Genomic DNA, 16,682 nt, shown 5'->3' on the forward strand with positions numbered 1-16,682 from the left:
CCTTCGTTGTACCTGCTGCTTTTAAACAACATGGAGCCTTAAAAAACACACTAACTTGAACTCATCAGCAGGAAACGCAAATCAATATTTTCATTAGCATTTCATTTCTCACTTCCATAGCTACAACATCCTTAAAACACTCAATGTTTTTTTTTGCAAAAATAAAAAAACACTGTATATGCCCCAATGAGACCAACTCCAGGTGCCAGACTCCCGCTCACCTCATCTAGTTTTTTTAGAGTGAAGTGGCGTTAGTCGCCCGAGCTGTGAGCTGCTGTCCGCCGGCCCTGTGTCAGGCAGAAGGATGTACGTGTGACCAGGTGTCGTCAAGTCGCTGTGCACATGGACCCCTGCAATGCAACTCATTGTTCTCAGGCTTTAATACGGGGTTCGCTACCCCTGCTCACACAAGCTGCAATGGGCTTGCAGGGCCTGGCCTACTCCGGGCGGCAGAGCAGCGTGGGAAGAGGAGAGGACTTGGCCTCATCCGGAGAGCCAAACTTCTGAGAGAGCTGAGGAATGCAGCCAGGCCAGTTCCAAGGCACCTCTGCAGCCAGCACGCCCACATTTCTGGCATATCACCTCCTGAAACCGGCACCTCTTCCCTGGCCCCTGCCCCCTGAACATCAAGCAAGGAAATGCAGCAGACTGTGCTCTAATTTCCGAGACTGCTTTCGTGAAGCACAGACCCCACCACCAAAAAAAGACTCCCTTAAATTTAACGATAGAAAAAAAAATGCATCAATCTACAGATAGAGGGAACTTAAGAGCCATTTCTTCTTCCGGCTTTCATTCAGGCCCATTAACGGTTTCATCAGGAGTTCACGGCTCCCCGATCTCCACCCACTGATGCATAAAGGCGGCAGATACCGTAGACCTGCAGACCTGTGATCTTTTTGTGGTGGACAAACGCTCAGTAAGTGAAAAGGCCAGGAAGTCAGCCCATCCTGGCACAAAACCACAATGCAAGACAGTGAAATTCCGGTGCTGCCACACACAGTACTGAAAACACTCAGGCGTGACAAGGACTGGTCTTCAATTCCACACTGCCAACAGTAACGCCACAGCACAGCTTCAGGCAAACACCTTTTCATTTAAAAAATAGGATCGCTGAGCAATTAAAATTTGTGAACTGCAACCTTTGTGGGTGGGACACAGGTTTGTCAGCGCAAGAGTGTGACTTGGAGAGCAATATGGAGGGCATTTTCTAAATCGGAGGGGGGCCAGAGCGAGGGACACTGAGTGGATAAAGAAACCAGCAGAGAGAAGGAGACTCAGGCAGAGAGAGACAGGGACTGAAAGAAGGAGAGGGATGACTTTTTCGCACCACACAGCCCTTCGGTCTCTCCCAGAAGCCTCAAGAGACGTGTGTTGAAGGAGCTGGAGAAACAGGGCCTACAGGTTCCCTAAGCAGTGCCTGCTCCAGAGAACAAGACGACGCTGTGCTTTCTCTCCCAAGCAGACACGCCTGTGCACACCCGGAGGAGCAGGCAGAATGAGCGCAGGCGCGGTTGTCGGGGAAAGATTGAAGCACGTGGTGTATTAAAGCAACAGTTTCCTCACAACATCACAACAGCAACCTTGTGAGAAGGAGACATTGAGACAATAAGACAAAGCCCTAAACCCAGCACGGAAAACTCAGACAGGACATCAAATACTTGACAAAAAGATCAACTAGAAAGCTCTCAGCCATACTACTCAAACGAAGACGTCAATGGTCAAGACCAGAAAGCACTTCCCTTCATGGTGACTTGACACCTGTCCCGCTCATTTTCCTAATATACAAACAAACCAAGTAACCCGGCTTCAGGCCCTCCGAAGAGTAAGTCATCGTCCCTGCAGCAGAGGTGACCTACTGAAGGCGCTTTCACCGGGACACTCAAGAAGAAGCAGATGAGGATTCTTTCAGTTTTTCAGTGAGCTGGATCTCTGTGGTGACCCAGCTGTGAGTGGGCCAGTCACCCAAGAGTCACACGGGCCTGTTTCCTGAAAGGTCAGGGTGAAATTGTACCCACATGGCTGGGTGCCATCTGCCACGCCCTCACTTTAGGGGTGAAGTAACGACAGCGTGCAGAGTGCCCGCTGAGCAGCGCAGTTGAATTCTGTCTCCCACCTCCGGCTTGCCGACTCAAGACACTGGGCACCTTCAGCAGAAGAACAGCACCAGGAGGCCAACAATAGAGGTGCTCAAACATGGGGGGAAAAAAGGAAAACCTGTTGTTTTAGAAAGGTTTAAAAAAAATACATTTTTGTCCCTTAAACAGTTTCAACGCCCTCCTGAATGACATTCTGTGTCAAACAGTGACACGCCCTCTCCCAAGTTCCCTGCACCTGTAAGAGATGGACAGGAGCCCCTGTACTCCCATGAAGCCTGCTGGGGAATCTGTCTAGCACCTGAACCGGTGCCCCCATCTCAAGTCCACCGATAAACCAGCGCCAGGGAAAGTCAATAAAAATCGGGGGCAGGGGATCTGCAGGTTGCCGTCTGCGCACCCAGATAAGATCAGGCCTCTCGGCATCGTTAGAACACCAAACATATTTGCGGTTTGAGCAGGCGTGTCCGAAAAGCCAAGATACACCCTGCTCTGGCATTTTCTGCGCGGTATTGTGGCAGTGAATACAACCGACAAATCACATCGACCGGCCTTCAGCTTTACAAAGGAGCGAGGCAGAGGAAGAGAGACGCAGAATAACAGAAAGTAGGAAACGGAGGGTTTATTTCCATCCGAGAGCTCCAGCGCTTAACCTTAATTTCTCCGAACAGGGAGCCTGGCTAAAAATGCTTCTAAAATGATAGGCGAGAGGCTGGGAGCAACAAGGACAAAAGGACAATGAAGTTCTCTTAGTCACAAGCAATGCTTGCAGTCACACCCATGGGCGCCCGAGGTCAAAGTGCTGTCTGGCTGCATGACCCCGGTCCGACACCATCTCTGCAGGCCCGCTGCCGAGAACAACACCTGCCACGGGACTGGGCTGGCAGCTGCACCGGAGCCCAGGTGCGGCGCACAAGAGCAGGGGCTGATAATGGGGGGAGTATGTGAAACGCCAGAACTGCTCCTGCTGCTCCTATTGCAGCTGGGAAGACACCCTCCATTGACTCCCTTTTGGCACTGGGTGCGCTAGAGACTCCGCAGAATAAAGGGGCTAAGTCACACAGAGGCCAAGCGCAACTACCTCCATTAGTATTTCCGTAGCGGGTGAAGAAACTCGCTCAGCAGAGCCACTGCGACGGGGAACGACAGCAATCTGAACAATCTCAAACATCTCCGTGTATCGGTAGAGGCCAGTTTCTAAAGAGAGATCTTTTCACGGGACAGGCCCTCTAAATACTCACACACCTACCAAACCGCTCCGTCTTTACAGAAGACGTTAACTGTTTAGAAAGCATAGATGGGAAGAAGGACACCCGAAGAAGGCTCCACAGCCGAAACGTTGCGTTTCTTTTCTTCTCTTTTCAGCCTGGAATAAACCTGTACTTGTTCATCGTCAGCCAGTGTTCCTGCTAGGAGAGATGTCTTCCAGGATAACAATGCCGTCTCCCACAGAGCACATATGGTCATCCAGTGCTTTGATGATCATGATGCTGATGTTATCTTCTCCGTCACCAGATCCGTTACATTAATATATCTTCATGGGATGCTTTGGAACAACGCCCAAGGCCAAATGTTTCTACCTCCATCAACCAAGTGCGAGGTGATGGATGATCTCGTGGAAGGATGGCACCCCATTTTTCCTGCGGAACACGAGACGCTGGCAGACTCTGCAGACCACATGACCGCGCATGGTGGCCTATTAGCTGAATATTATTATTCACCTATTAGTGAAATAAACTGTTACTGATAATGGACAACTGCAAGGGGGGGGGGGTTTACTTTAGCCAAAGAGTTACAATACAAAAACATCTGTTGAGTTTAAAGGCCAGTGCAGACTGCCCTTTGCTCCCAGCTGTTCCTGTGGCCAGAAGAGCACCGAAGACAAAGGGCAGAATAAAAGGGACAGATCATCTGGCAGCTCTGTGCCAGGTGGGGTGGAGGGGTGTGGGCATCTTATTGCAGCATGGCGAGGCGTGTCCAGGGTGAGTCACTGCAACACCTTTCGTATAAGAAGGGCGAACTCTGACAAGCCACCCAAGCATTTTCTTTCAAAAAAAAAAACATTCCCTTAGCAAGAAACGCCAAGTGCAAAGGTCTCATTTAGTGCTTCAACACAGAAAGAAAATCATTTTAATTATCTGCGATCTCTTCACAGGAAAAGGATTACCTTCCATGCACGTGGTCTGCAGTTTCACAATCTGAAGTACAATAACGTTCACACCTCTCCAGTGCATTCCCACTACAGTAACAGTAAGGTACCCAAAACATCAACTATGCCGTCAGAAAATGTAGACAAGGTCAATGGTGTGGACACAAACCCATTTCTCAAACCCAAGGTGCAGGAACTATACACTGACCTCATGTAGTTAAATCGGTGATCAAAGTGGTTCTAATGTATAAAAACACTGACGGTTTACCCATCATCTAACTCGTTTGCTTGTTGTACTTAATTTCTAAAAAAAAAAAAAAGAATATACAATTGCTTATGTTCCCAGTCTTGGTAAGCAATTTAAAACCCAGTCATATTTTGCTGTTCTGCGTCTGGAATGATTTTGGTGAAACACTGCGAGAAAGGTACTGAGCACAGAGGTGAGGCTCCCAGTATCTGACATGTCAACATGGCATACTGAAGGCGCCTTAGTATTAAAAATGATATTTAAAGATACTCCAGGATACTACCTAACAGAGCCCACTAGTGGACTACGCAGGCTGTGGAACACAAGCCCATAAAACATGCTAGAATCCATCGGTCAAAGCAAGTCCAGGAGTTCCATCGGCATGTGTTCCTGGGCCCATGCAGGCTGCAGAAGGCCCAGAGCTGAGCTCTACAAACCCCTAGGCCTTTGCAAAAAAAAAAAAAGGCTGGGGGGAAAAAAAGCCTGGGCCCAGATTAGCTGCCGAATCCAAAGATTCCCTTGATGTAGCCGGTGAGGCCTCCCTTGCCCTTCTGCTCCACCTTGTCGTCCAGAGGCGGGAAGGCCACGTGGTTCAGCGCCAGGTCGAAGAACAGGGGCTTGCAGGGGATGGGCTGGAACTCGGGGGGGAACTGCACCAGGTTGGGCTGCTTGCCGACGAGGGAGGCGTCTATGGAGAAGGTCTCCAGTCGTTCACAGAGAGGCTGAAGGTGGGGGGACAGAAGCAGGGAAAGGAAAAAAAGAATCGGGTCAGAACTCTCCAGCCGGCGCGCCAGTGGCAAGCGCGCGCACACGCACGCCGACGAGAGCAGAGCCCACTGCCCTCTCTGTCCTTTACTGTGAACCGTGATGAAGGCAACAAGGGAGCCAATGGAACCAGAAGGAATTAAGTGAGCATTCGGCATAGGAATCAAAAACAATTGGGTACGGATACAAAGAAACAGGGGGAATACAAGAGGAGTGGAGCTGCCTGACTCGACAGTAGAGCCTGCAGAGACTCCCATGAGCCTGAGGGGTCTTACCATGTAATGTAATCAATCAAGCTATGGGCTGAGTGTGTTATTCTAATGGAGATGGATGATGCCCAATTTCACTGGAAAGTACCTTTTCTCCTGCCACCCCAGAGTGACACTTTCATTAACGCCTCAGCCTTATGCAACAGGGTGCAAACACTTACAACCATCACCGACAGTGACTTAACCCCCCCCCAGCATAAACCCTTATTAATTTCTACATTCATGTTTTCACCCAAAGGGGATGCCAAAAATCCTGAGAAAGCTTCCCCCATTTCTATTTGCCTATATTATTTCACATGACGATGCGCAGGCCAGACAAATGCTACAAGTGGTCTACTGCAAAAACCTATACCGGGTAACCTAGATGAGCATTAGAACACCACCAGCCCACACCTTCCACAGTGTGAAGAAGAATAAAGACAGGTCACAGAAGTATGCAACGGCTCTGGTTTTCATCTCGGTGTTCTGAGCTTTCAATTCACTCTTTCCAAATTCCGTCGTTCAGGATGCTAAATGCAGTCCGCGTTCGATCCCACCCAGCTTCCAAAGGGCTCGTTTTCTTCCCCGCTGAGAAAAGGGATTTAATTATTTTCCTCCAGTCTCAATGATCAACACTCGGACTCACCTTGCCGTCTTTGACTTGGGACTGCAAAGGGGTTTCACACACGTCCTCGGTGTCTGAAACGGAAACGCAGAGAGACAGCAGCGCCGTCAGAACGCGCACAGACTTCGTAAGTAATGGGCAGCCAAAACGAGACCTCGAACTGCTCAAACTGCCCAGGTTATAAAAACCAGAGGAATTTCAGCAATGCAAAAGGGTAAAACATTGCAATCAAAGAAGGCAGTAAAAAAGAGGCTTTTCATTGAAGCAAATATGTGAAATTTTTAAGTCAAGCCAAGACATAGAAGTGAAACACCTAAGTCTTATCTAATGCTACACCTGAGAAGATGACTGCATAAATCCAGTAAAACTTCTGGATTCCTTTTACCTTAGCAAGGTGATGCAGGTGTGAGTGTTCAGCTATTCTGTGTAAAACCCTTAAATTTAAAGAACATTCTGGGAGAAAAAGGTTTCAGAATTTTACTTGATGGGAGTCTTTGCTGCTGGCGAAGACCTTAGGCACTTTGGATGCTCTCCAAACAGTGCCATTGATACCCACCCAAGATAGCGGCAGCCTGCAGCGAGTACTTCTCAGCATTGACCTCAGATATCAGCTCCTGCACATCTGGGAGATCCTACAGGAAAGAGAGGTGTGAGTGGGTCACATCTAGACACTATATCTAATTTCAACTTAATCCTCCAAGAAGCAGAATACTTCCTTAATTTTAAGATTATTAATAACGTTTGGCCGTGTCTCCATCTTTGATTAGTTTTTTTGTACGCTCTGGAATAGTTGCTGCTGGGATTTGATACCTTTGCAATAAAGGCAATAAAGAGGAAATTATTTTACTGTATTGTAGGCTGCTACTGTGATTGTCACTCCTGGTACACACAGTGCAACACACTGCTTTGAAAGCCACACCTATTGAAGGACAATTCTGCAAGTTTACTCCAACAGTTTATGGAAGCCTGCCAAGTCTTAGATGGTTATTGATATTTCATCACCTTGTGAGCCACTTTATCCTACTACAACTACCACTAGTGCAACATTCCAGCTCTCTGCCCTGCTGCAGTTTCATCTGAGTTTTCGGTACAGTAGACAGCGATGCTAACAATGCTGCAACATATTTTTCAGCAAGAGACATAAAACAAACATGCCTTCAGACTGTTTTTCAGGTTCCTGGACTGTGACTGGACCTCGCGGGCGTACTTCAGGACTCGCTCATACAGAACCAACGCCTCACTCCACTTCTTCACCAGTACATAGGACTGGGCAATGAAGAAACACCTGCATGGGGGAAGAGCAGACTCCAATGACTACAAATCATGTTTCTAGACACATAACACGTGAATACTAATCATTCGAAAAGCTTCAATAAAACCAGAGTAAATTTCTGCAGATGGACAGACATCTCTTTAGATCATGTCCAGTTTCTTTACCTGTAGGCCTTGTAGACCAGTGTTTTCAGGGCCACCTCCTTCTGGAAGCTGTGGTCTTCTTCCAGGCCCTGAAGGACAGACAGCTCCGCCAGGCTCTGAGGAGGGAAGGAGAGGCAAGACTCACACCATCATCCGGCGCAGCTCTCCAGTGACCCCCCGGCCTACAGGCCTGCACGCCAGCAGCTACGCCACCCTGCTCTGCCCTGCAGCGCGGCGCAGCATCAGCAGTGCCAGCCTGCAATACAGAGGACCTGGCTGGCTTTGTGAAAATCCTCTGAACATTTTCATTCCAGAAAACCTAATAAAAATGCAAATTGCAGCAAGAAGCAAACAAATGCTATAATCACTGTAGCTAGTTCCCATGTTGCACAGTGCTGAGCAACACTGACTCAACTTGTGCTACACTTGAGGAGATTTTACAGGTCTCTCCATATCTTAAAACTTGGGGACAATTAAGCACAATTAAGCAATTAGTAACCTTACTCAATCCAGACACCAGGCAGACGCTCAGTCATCAAGCAAACCGAACTGACTGAATGACGGTGGTTCAGGAGAACAGCTTACCTGCAAAATAATGTCGTAGAGGCGGATGAGATCCTGGGGCCGGGGACCCCTCTTGTTCTCGTCCGGCTGCGGCTCCTTCAGCTTGGCATGCAGAGCCTGAGCCATGCTCTCATTGCGCTTCACCACGGTCCACAGCTTGAGGTAGGTCAGGTAGCTAGAATCAGGAACGAGAGAGGTACGCGTTAACACGGGACACGAAATGATGCTATCGGCGTGCTAGCTCCAAACACGGGCCAGCTGCAGATGACTATAATTCTTCAGCTTCACCACACTCATTGCACGTTCCTCTTACTAGCTTTCGGATGCACCAGATGTATTGACCAGTAACGCAATTAAATGCAATTTCCCTCGTCAGTAACTGAGGAACTTGTAGCACCTCAGCAAAGGAGGAGGGAGTATATAAAGGAAAACAAACATTTTTTTCATTACCTGTGCAGGTACTGCAGGTTGGAGACCTTCCCAGTGTCCATGTCCATGGCTCTCTCTCGCTGCTTCTGCAAATTATAGACAATCAAGCTTCCACTTAACTCCACCCTCCCAACATCCTCTTCAGAAACAAAACGGAGCCATGCCACCGCCTCGTTTTAGATCACAGACCGCCTACAAGGAGGTATTATTGAAATGCAGCCTTCTCCATATAGTTGCCCTTTCTTCAAATAATCACGCGACTCAATGTCATGGATGACGTTTAGAAATTAGAACAGAAGAGACAGGTCGAAAGCCATGCAGAACAGAAGGCAGAAGTGAGCTAATGCAGGCGTGAAGCGATGAGCCCGAGCAGTCGGTCAGGCACATTGGGACGAGCCCCCGTACGTACAGAGTCGGCCTTGATCTCCTCCCGCACGGCCTGAATGGAATCCCGGCACTCGCTGAGCAGGGTCTCGTACAGGCGCTCCTTCGTGTCCTCATTAGCCGCCTGGGAGGAGGGAGAGGGACACGAGGCTGCTGACCACGTTCTTCATCTCGCCACGCCGCTCCCACCCCAGATCCAGCCCACAGAGCTCCAGAAGTGGCACAATCCCCTCTCACCTCTGGTTAAACATGAGTGCGAACCCTGGGCTTGTGCAAGCAGGACTTGCTACCTGTCAGTTTTTGTTTAAGCACTAATTGAAGAAATAGGTATTCTGTTCGAGGCACAATGAGAAAGAATGTGCATAATCCAAGCACTGCAGGAAATCTGTTTAAATGTGGTAAATAAGTTTACCCAACTTTCCCCTCTTTTAACACCTTGTTCAGGTGGAAAGCAACATTTCCTGTGTTGCACTACAAGATGCACATTTAAGGTTTTACAATCACAACACTTGTCTAAAAACTGTGTAACGCACATTTGAAAAAGTGCCATCACATGTGGTTGCTGTGCAAGCAACAATGCTTGAATGATTATTAAAATATTTAAACATTAAATATCTCATTTTATACTGTTCTTGTGCTGCGCCCACGTCAGAATTTGGGACCCAGATCCCTGGGGATGTTGCTGCATTTTCCATCTACTGCTAGAAGCATTTAGGGTACTGCACACCACACCACAACCCACAGCATGTGCTTAAAACAACCGAATGCAGAGGCCGTGTGTATTAGTGGACTGCAAAGACTCTTTGCAAAGTGGGACAAATTATAACTCGCATAGTGAAATTCTGCTGCAGACTGCTGGAAAGTTGCGCGGCTTCCTATGGTTTAAGCAATTATGAGAATTACCACTTTTATACCACCTAGGAAGGCAGCACCTTTATTGTGCAATTTTTCGTGCCGAACTTTAAAAGTGGAATCTTCATAAAAATTCCAGAAGCTGCCTACGGTTGGACAAGAAAAAAAAAAGCGAGTGACATGTCTGAATGCAAGCAATCCGACACAACAGGTTAAAAAGACATTCCTTCTCGGACTAACCCCTGCGCCGTGCCCGAGCACTTTCACCGGGGGGCTGGCTCTCCCTGCATTATGAATGGGACACAAAGTGATTTATCTATGGATAGTATGGCCATCTCAGCAGAAAGGGTGATAAGGAATAACCTGCAGGGAGCTGCAAGATGAACCACTTGAGGAGTGTGTATCAGACTCTGCAAACATTAATGATACATCTCAGTGAAAGCAAACTAGGTCGGATAGCCATTACTCTAGCAATAGAGTAATAGCATAATGCAGGGAGAGCAGATGCGGTAGTGGCCTTCACCCTACACAGCAGGGTAAGTCGCCTAAACTGGCAAAATCCTGTACAAGACCAACTGGGGGAACCAGTCGTCCCTCTTCACCCTACACACACACACACACAGGAGTGTGTGAACTGGGAGGGGGCACCAAACCTGTCTCTCGGCTCCCAGAGAGTCTGCGGTTCTCCCTCCCTCTAGGAACACAACATAACAAATGGTTTTCAATAAGTGCTTATTTAATTTGTTCTACGAAGCACGCTGTCCAAACAACCCAGCTAGCTGAGTACCCCAGGGCAAACTGGAGCACAGTCAACCCCAGTACAGAGGTAAGCTTTCAATATGTTAGATGCCAGAGGAGAGTTACGCACCATGCAATATGGTCTTTTCACTCTTCTAAAGGCAAACACTTTTCACACGGATAGTTCTGTGTTAAGTTGCATTGAAACTCCTTAAAAAGCCTCTACTATTCCCCCATGGTATCTTATCTTATCTTATTTCCCCATGGTATGTATTTTCATGGTCCTTGCAGCTCACTTCTGGGTGTTTACTTGAAACGTTAATACAAAAATCCATTTAAAACAGGTGTGCTGGTTATCAGGAAAGTGGCAGTGTCTGAGGTTTCGGTGTGACTGCCTTCGTGCTTTGGGAGTGAGTGTGGTCCGCTGTCGGTGTGCGGTGAGGGTGTGGCAGGGAGAGGCAGACACGCGTCCCTCCGAGCAGGTGAGTGGTGACTCAAAACAGGTGCACACGAATGACAGGGGCTTCCGGGAAAAAAAAACACAGAAGCAAACAGCACCACCTGGTGGCGACCAGAGTTGGCAAAACCACCACTGAATGGATAGTCAAGGTCAGGATGCATAAACCAAAGGAAGTCATTTTGCATTATAAAGAAAAAAATGTTAAATCTCTGCCAATTCAGTTTAGATAACCAACAACAAAACCTGTATCCTGCAAATGATTTATGTTATTCAGACTTGTTGCAACCTTCTCCGACAGCAGGCGGAGTGACGCGCCGGTTGGAGTATTCTCGGTCGCATTTCATGGCAACGTCAGCTCAAAGATTTGGTTCAAACCACCAAATGGAGATGGGCGTGCCGACAAGCGGACCCTGCTGATGCGAGATTAACGCTAGGATGAGAGAGAGAGACTTGCTGCAACCTTATTCACTATTAATGTTCTTGAAACGTGTTTTTAGTCCAGTGACAGGTGTCAAGCTGCCTGTAATAAATAAAGCTTCCATGAGGCCCCAGCTGATTGTGGCACTGATATAAAACAGGGGGTCAGGGCACCAGCCAGAGGGGGGCTCACCTGAGCAATGGCCGCCTCGTTGTCCGCCAGCCCCAGCAGGAAGATCCGGACCTTGTCAATCTTCACCGGGACGGTCCGGCCACGCCACTCCACCTCGCTCATGGTGGCGGCCTGCTTGGCGCGGGTCTGGGTGATCAGGGCCTGGGCACAACGACACCATCAGCACAGAACGCAACAGTCACACAACAGTCACCCCCTCACCGCTGGCACCCTGTCTGAACACCACTGCCACGATCCTGAACTGTGCCACAACCTTATCTTGTCTGGACCCACAGATACTGGACTATACTGCCCTACATGACCTCAACCATGCCAGTATAATCTCACGTCATAGGAACACAACATGATTCTCTAAGCACTGCTTTTATTTCCAAACCACGTGTAAAGTATGACTATTTGATTAGGGGATTTAACTGATGAAACAAAGTACATCCCAAAGATCAGAGGGATATGACAGCACATGGCAGGGTCACCAATCTAAGGCACACAGTTAAAATGGTCTACGTTCTCATCTTAAAAAAAAAAGTGAAGTATCTCAAAGAACTGCTTTCATGAATACATGCATCTCCGTGCACCCAGACACCTACAGCAATACAACACGTCTCCCAAAATAGTAATAAAGTGCAGTGCAGCTGCCGTTTTCATCTAGACCATGTCAGAGAGATCTGGGCTGAGCACGAGCGACTCCTAGTGCTAGAGAGTCAGAGCCAAGAGTGAGAACTGTGAACCTCTTGGTAACAAGTACTTGTACTTTGACTAACAGCCCCACCCCAGACCGCGACGGCCCCCTCTCCGGTCACACTCACCTCCAGCTTCTCCGCTATCATGCCTCCACCACCTCCGGCGCTCAGCCTCATCTGCATCAGGTCGTTAATGGCATTCTGGTCACCTAGAAACAGAGCAGCAGGAGCGCTCGTTAGCCGGGGGGGGCTTAATAAAACAACCTGAGGTAAGGACTCTCCCTTTACTTGAACTGACTGGGGACCATAAATAAAAGAGAAAGAACCGTGTTCACTGCACAGCTAAGCAAAAGCATGACCTGTTGCACGACTCGAGCCCCACATGCCAACAATCCAATGGCTGCCGGACGGACATTTTCCAAGAATGCAGAGACATTACAGAAGCAGCTCTCCCTGTCCCGCAAACACGAATCCCCCCCAGTGCCGACAGCTGTGTGCAGGGCTGCAGGGCTCCTCACCGATGTTGTAGGCGCAGTAGCGGATGTTAGGGGAGATCTCCTCCACTCGCTGGTGGTACAGCACAGCCTGCTCCTCTGTGAACGCGCTGGCCAGCTTCTCATAAATCGTCCTGCAAAACAAGCGTGTGGGTCAGCAGAGAGCAGAGAGCTCCCGCCCGGTGCAAAACCACCGGCACAAAATACAACTTTATGACAAAAAAAACTTCCGAAACTTCTGTCCAGCTCCTTTTCCCTCACATGAATTACCATCTAGTGCAGAAACAGGCAGAAACAGGCTGTCTGCTGTCTTCCACACCACGACTAACGCCGCTCCTTAAATCGGAGCCTTCAAGGTTTACTCTCCATTTTAAGTTAAAAAAAAAGGTTTTTATTAATTATGACCTTATGATGTCAGGAAGAACCACTGTACTCTGATGGCCTGGTGTCTAATCAAAATGTAACCCCTCAGGGGTCCAAGCAATGGGAAGTCACCATCCTCACAGCAGTGCTTCCTGAGCAGCTGCACACTTGTGGCTCTTTTCACATACTTGCACTTGTTGAAGGCCTCCATGGCTGCCTTCCACTCCTGTAGCTCGAACCACAGCATCCCAGTCAGGTAAGAGGTGTAGGCCTGCCAATTAAAATAAAAATACATCAGCCACTGCTCACTGCTGCCACCTGCAGGAGACAGAGAGTCCTCGCAGCGGAAGAGCTCCAGACACAGGCCAGGGAGAGGGAAGAGGCAGGTCACAATTGATAGATTTATAGATAGATACTTTACTGATCCCGTGAGGGAAACTGCAGTGGAACAGCAGCTTACCACAGAGTAACAAAATGATACAATAATACAACAATACAAAACATACAATGAAGTCAGTGAGAAGTGCACTAAGAAGAGCTGCTCACAGTCCAGAATATACAAAAAACAAACCAGAACAGAACAGTACACAAAACGTTGTATTGCACCATTATAAATATAAATATATTCCACAAGTCAGTTGTAAACAGGAAAGATGTAAGCAGAGATTTATACAGTTCCCCCTGTATAAAGCTCAAAAGGCTGTAACCCAATCCGCGGCCTTGAGACCCCACTTCCTGCTTTCACACATCTGAGTCGCCAGTTACTGAAGGGCTTCTAAAAAGGTTCAGGTTTTTAGTTTTCACACCTTAACGTATGGGGTTCGTAAGGAAGAGCGGGTTAGCAGAAACACGAGGGGGAGGCCCCAGGGACAAGGCTTTAAGAGCTCAGCCAGGGAGGAGGCCAGTTCTCCAACACCAGCAGAGGACTCCGCTCTTCACACAGGACGTTCAGCTCAGTTCATTTGTCACGCGCACAAATGCACTGAAATGGGTTCGTGCGCGCAGCGCAGCTCAGCAGCCCCCCCCCACCCGGACTCTCCCCACCTGGGCCTCCAGCTTGGTCTTGGCGTCGACCCTGGGGCTCTCGCACAGGCGCTCCAGCTCCTCGCCGTGCTTGGCCGCCTTGCGCAGGCGCGACAGCAGGTGGAAGCGCTTGCGGGGCTCGGTGTTGGCTTCCTGCTTCAGCTGCATGGCGTAACTCCAGGCCCGCTCCGCCTCCATCAGCACCAGCAGCAGGTACCTGCCGGGCGGGCACACGGGGGGGAGAGGGGAGCAGAGACCACGAAGCAAACAGCAATGAATGTTCAAAGCAAAATACCGAGCTGAGAGCACTGAGAGACAGGATGAGAGTGGAACAGAGCGAGAGGGAGAAGGAAATCTGAGAATCCGAAGGGATGCATGTGAACAGGAGACATCTCTTCCCTAATGCAAAAACAACTCCAGATTCTTTTAATTAAGCCAAACGGGTGCACACGAATTACGTGTTGCGTCAGAGCCCAGAGGGCTGCGCCCGATCAGTACAGCAGGACAGGGCAGGTACACGCACCTGCTGTCGGAGAGCATCTCCACCGTCACTTTCTTCCCCGTGAACTTGTGGCGGTTGCCCATCTTGAAACCCAGGGTCTTGCGCAGGCGTCGCAGGCGGCGGGAGCAGTAGCCCCTGAGACACACAGCGAGGGGGCAAGGTGAGCGACCGGGCCTTCCAGAGAGCGACCGTTCGGACCCGCCCTGCCGGTCCCCCCCGCAGCGCGCGCCCCCTACTCACCTGTACCGCTGGTAGTCCCCATGCCTCAGGCCGTGCTGCTGCTGAGAGTCCTTGATGATCTGCAATACTGCGAGGCCACATTAAGGAGCCTGCTGGTCACGTGCTGGGACAATCCCCTCTGTTCAACACCTGGGACCTGCCTCTGCTTTCGCAACCCTCACCCAGCCCTGCTACTCAGACAGATCAATCTCGGACAGATCAACACGCAAAACATGGGGTGGCACTGTGACTCAGGACCTGCGCCTGTGGCTAGAAGATTGCCAGTTCGAATCCCACGGCCGGCAGAGGAATCCTACTCCATTGGGCCCCTGAGCAAGGCCCTTAACCCCAGCTGCTCCAGGGGCGCCGTATAAATGGCTGACCCTGCGCTCTGACCCCAAGCTTCTCTCCCTGTCTGTGTGCCTGTGTGTCTCATGGAGAGCAGTTTGGGGTATGTGAAAAGCCAAAATTCCTAATGCAAGAAATTGTATAGGGCTAATAAAGTGATCTTGATGAAAACTGAAAGCATCAGGTCAGGGAAACATGCACGGCAATATACAGCCTATATGTTCATTTTTCCTCTTCCTAAGGATCTGCGCCTGTGGCTGGAAGATTGCCAGTTCATATCCCGCGGCTTGCAGAGGAATATTACTCCGTTGGGCCCCTGAGGAAGGCCCTTAACAACAGCTGCTCCAAGGGCGCCGTATAAATGACTCCAAGCTTCTCCCCGCCTTGGAGAGTAAGCCGGGGTATGCAAAAAGACAAATTCTTAACGCAAAAAATTGTATATGGCTAATAAAGTGATCCTATCTTATCTGTGGACATTTCTCTGAACAAAACTAACTTTCTCAGGCGCTTCAAAACATTCTGTGTGGGGGTCGCGTCCTCAGTTCCAGCTTAATTTAAATTTAATACAAATTTAATTTGATTTATTCACCAGGTTAATCTTCAGGGACAACCTTGCCTACAGATCAAACTGGTAACCCAACTCAAAACTCCGCAAGAGGTTACAAGAAGGTCTGCAAAATCTATTTATTTACTTAAACATTAAATAATCAAAATTAATTATTGATAGGCTCTGTGCAACGATTGGCCTCGTTTCATGCCCAGACAGAAACGAGTTCAAGCTGTTAAAATTCCACAGATTGGGTAAAAGGGAGCCAATGACATCGCCTTGTCAATCCAGACCCTGATACAGCAGTGTCATAGCTCTCCAGCTCTCTCTGTAAGAAATTATAATTGATGGTACAGCCTGACAAGAACAGCCCGTTCTGTGCACAGAACTACACTTTGCTGCGGTGACTAACAATGCTCTGGTAAACGCGACTTGGTGACAGATGTCCAAGGAGTAACGCGTAACGTGCTGTGAGGCAGGGATAGACGTTTCAGTTACAAGAAACCAGGCGATCAAGCCGGCTCTACCCAATTAGGACTGCTGTCTAAATTCAAGCAGATACGATAATAACTAATGTAGCAGTCTCAAGGATTAATTTGCAGCCACACAGGATATCCAAGCAAGATCATACTTTATATATGTCTAACGAATTTGTGCTTTCAAATTTCGAGAGCGACCCGGTTGTGACACGTACCCATTATAACCACCCCCCCCTCCGCACGCAGCAAGAGTTTCCCCCACTTCACCCGCACGAACCCCAGCGCCCTCTAATCTGGTCGGAGGTCAGGACAGTGACGATTGTTAGGATACTCTCGAGTCCGAGGCCTTCCTCGGGTTTTTTTTCCTTGTTCTCATCCATTACGGCTGATTGAGCCTCGCCGTGTTTCTCCGCAGCCATTTTTACACGCTGGCGTAGGGAATTATGG

The 16,682-nt window shown here is 49.0% G+C and overlaps 1 protein-coding gene across 3 annotated transcripts; it reads right to left on the reverse strand.

Annotated features, from left to right (window-relative positions):
- Positions 1-4,192: 4,192 nt before the first annotated feature.
- Positions 4,193-16,666, reverse strand: srp68 (signal recognition particle 68). Of its 3 annotated transcripts, none has more exons than XM_015356771.2 (16): positions 16,567-16,666; positions 14,883-14,949; positions 14,664-14,777; positions 14,162-14,357; positions 13,306-13,388; positions 12,779-12,888; positions 12,387-12,469; positions 11,581-11,721; positions 8,946-9,044; positions 8,558-8,616; positions 8,129-8,282; positions 7,565-7,659; positions 7,283-7,412; positions 6,684-6,759; positions 6,149-6,201; positions 4,193-5,211 (listed from the first exon to the last, which is right to left on the reverse strand). In XM_015356771.2, exons 1-16 carry the CDS (start codon positions 16,652-16,654, stop codon positions 4,984-4,986), a joined length of 1,776 nt encoding a protein of 591 aa, XP_015212257.1. In that variant the 5' UTR covers positions 16,655-16,666; the 3' UTR covers positions 4,193-4,983. The 3 variants fall into 3 exon arrangements, with proteins under 3 accessions (XP_015212257.1, XP_015212256.1, XP_006635272.1); XM_015356770.2 differs by having other exon boundaries at positions 8,558-8,619; XM_006635209.3 differs by having other exon boundaries at positions 8,558-8,622.
- Between the last annotated feature and the right edge of the window lie 16 nt (positions 16,667-16,682).

The sequence above is a fragment of the Lepisosteus oculatus genome, chromosome 9 (genome assembly GCF_040954835.1).
Source record: "Lepisosteus oculatus isolate fLepOcu1 chromosome 9, fLepOcu1.hap2, whole genome shotgun sequence".
Lineage (NCBI taxonomy): Eukaryota > Metazoa > Chordata > Actinopteri > Semionotiformes > Lepisosteidae > Lepisosteus > Lepisosteus oculatus.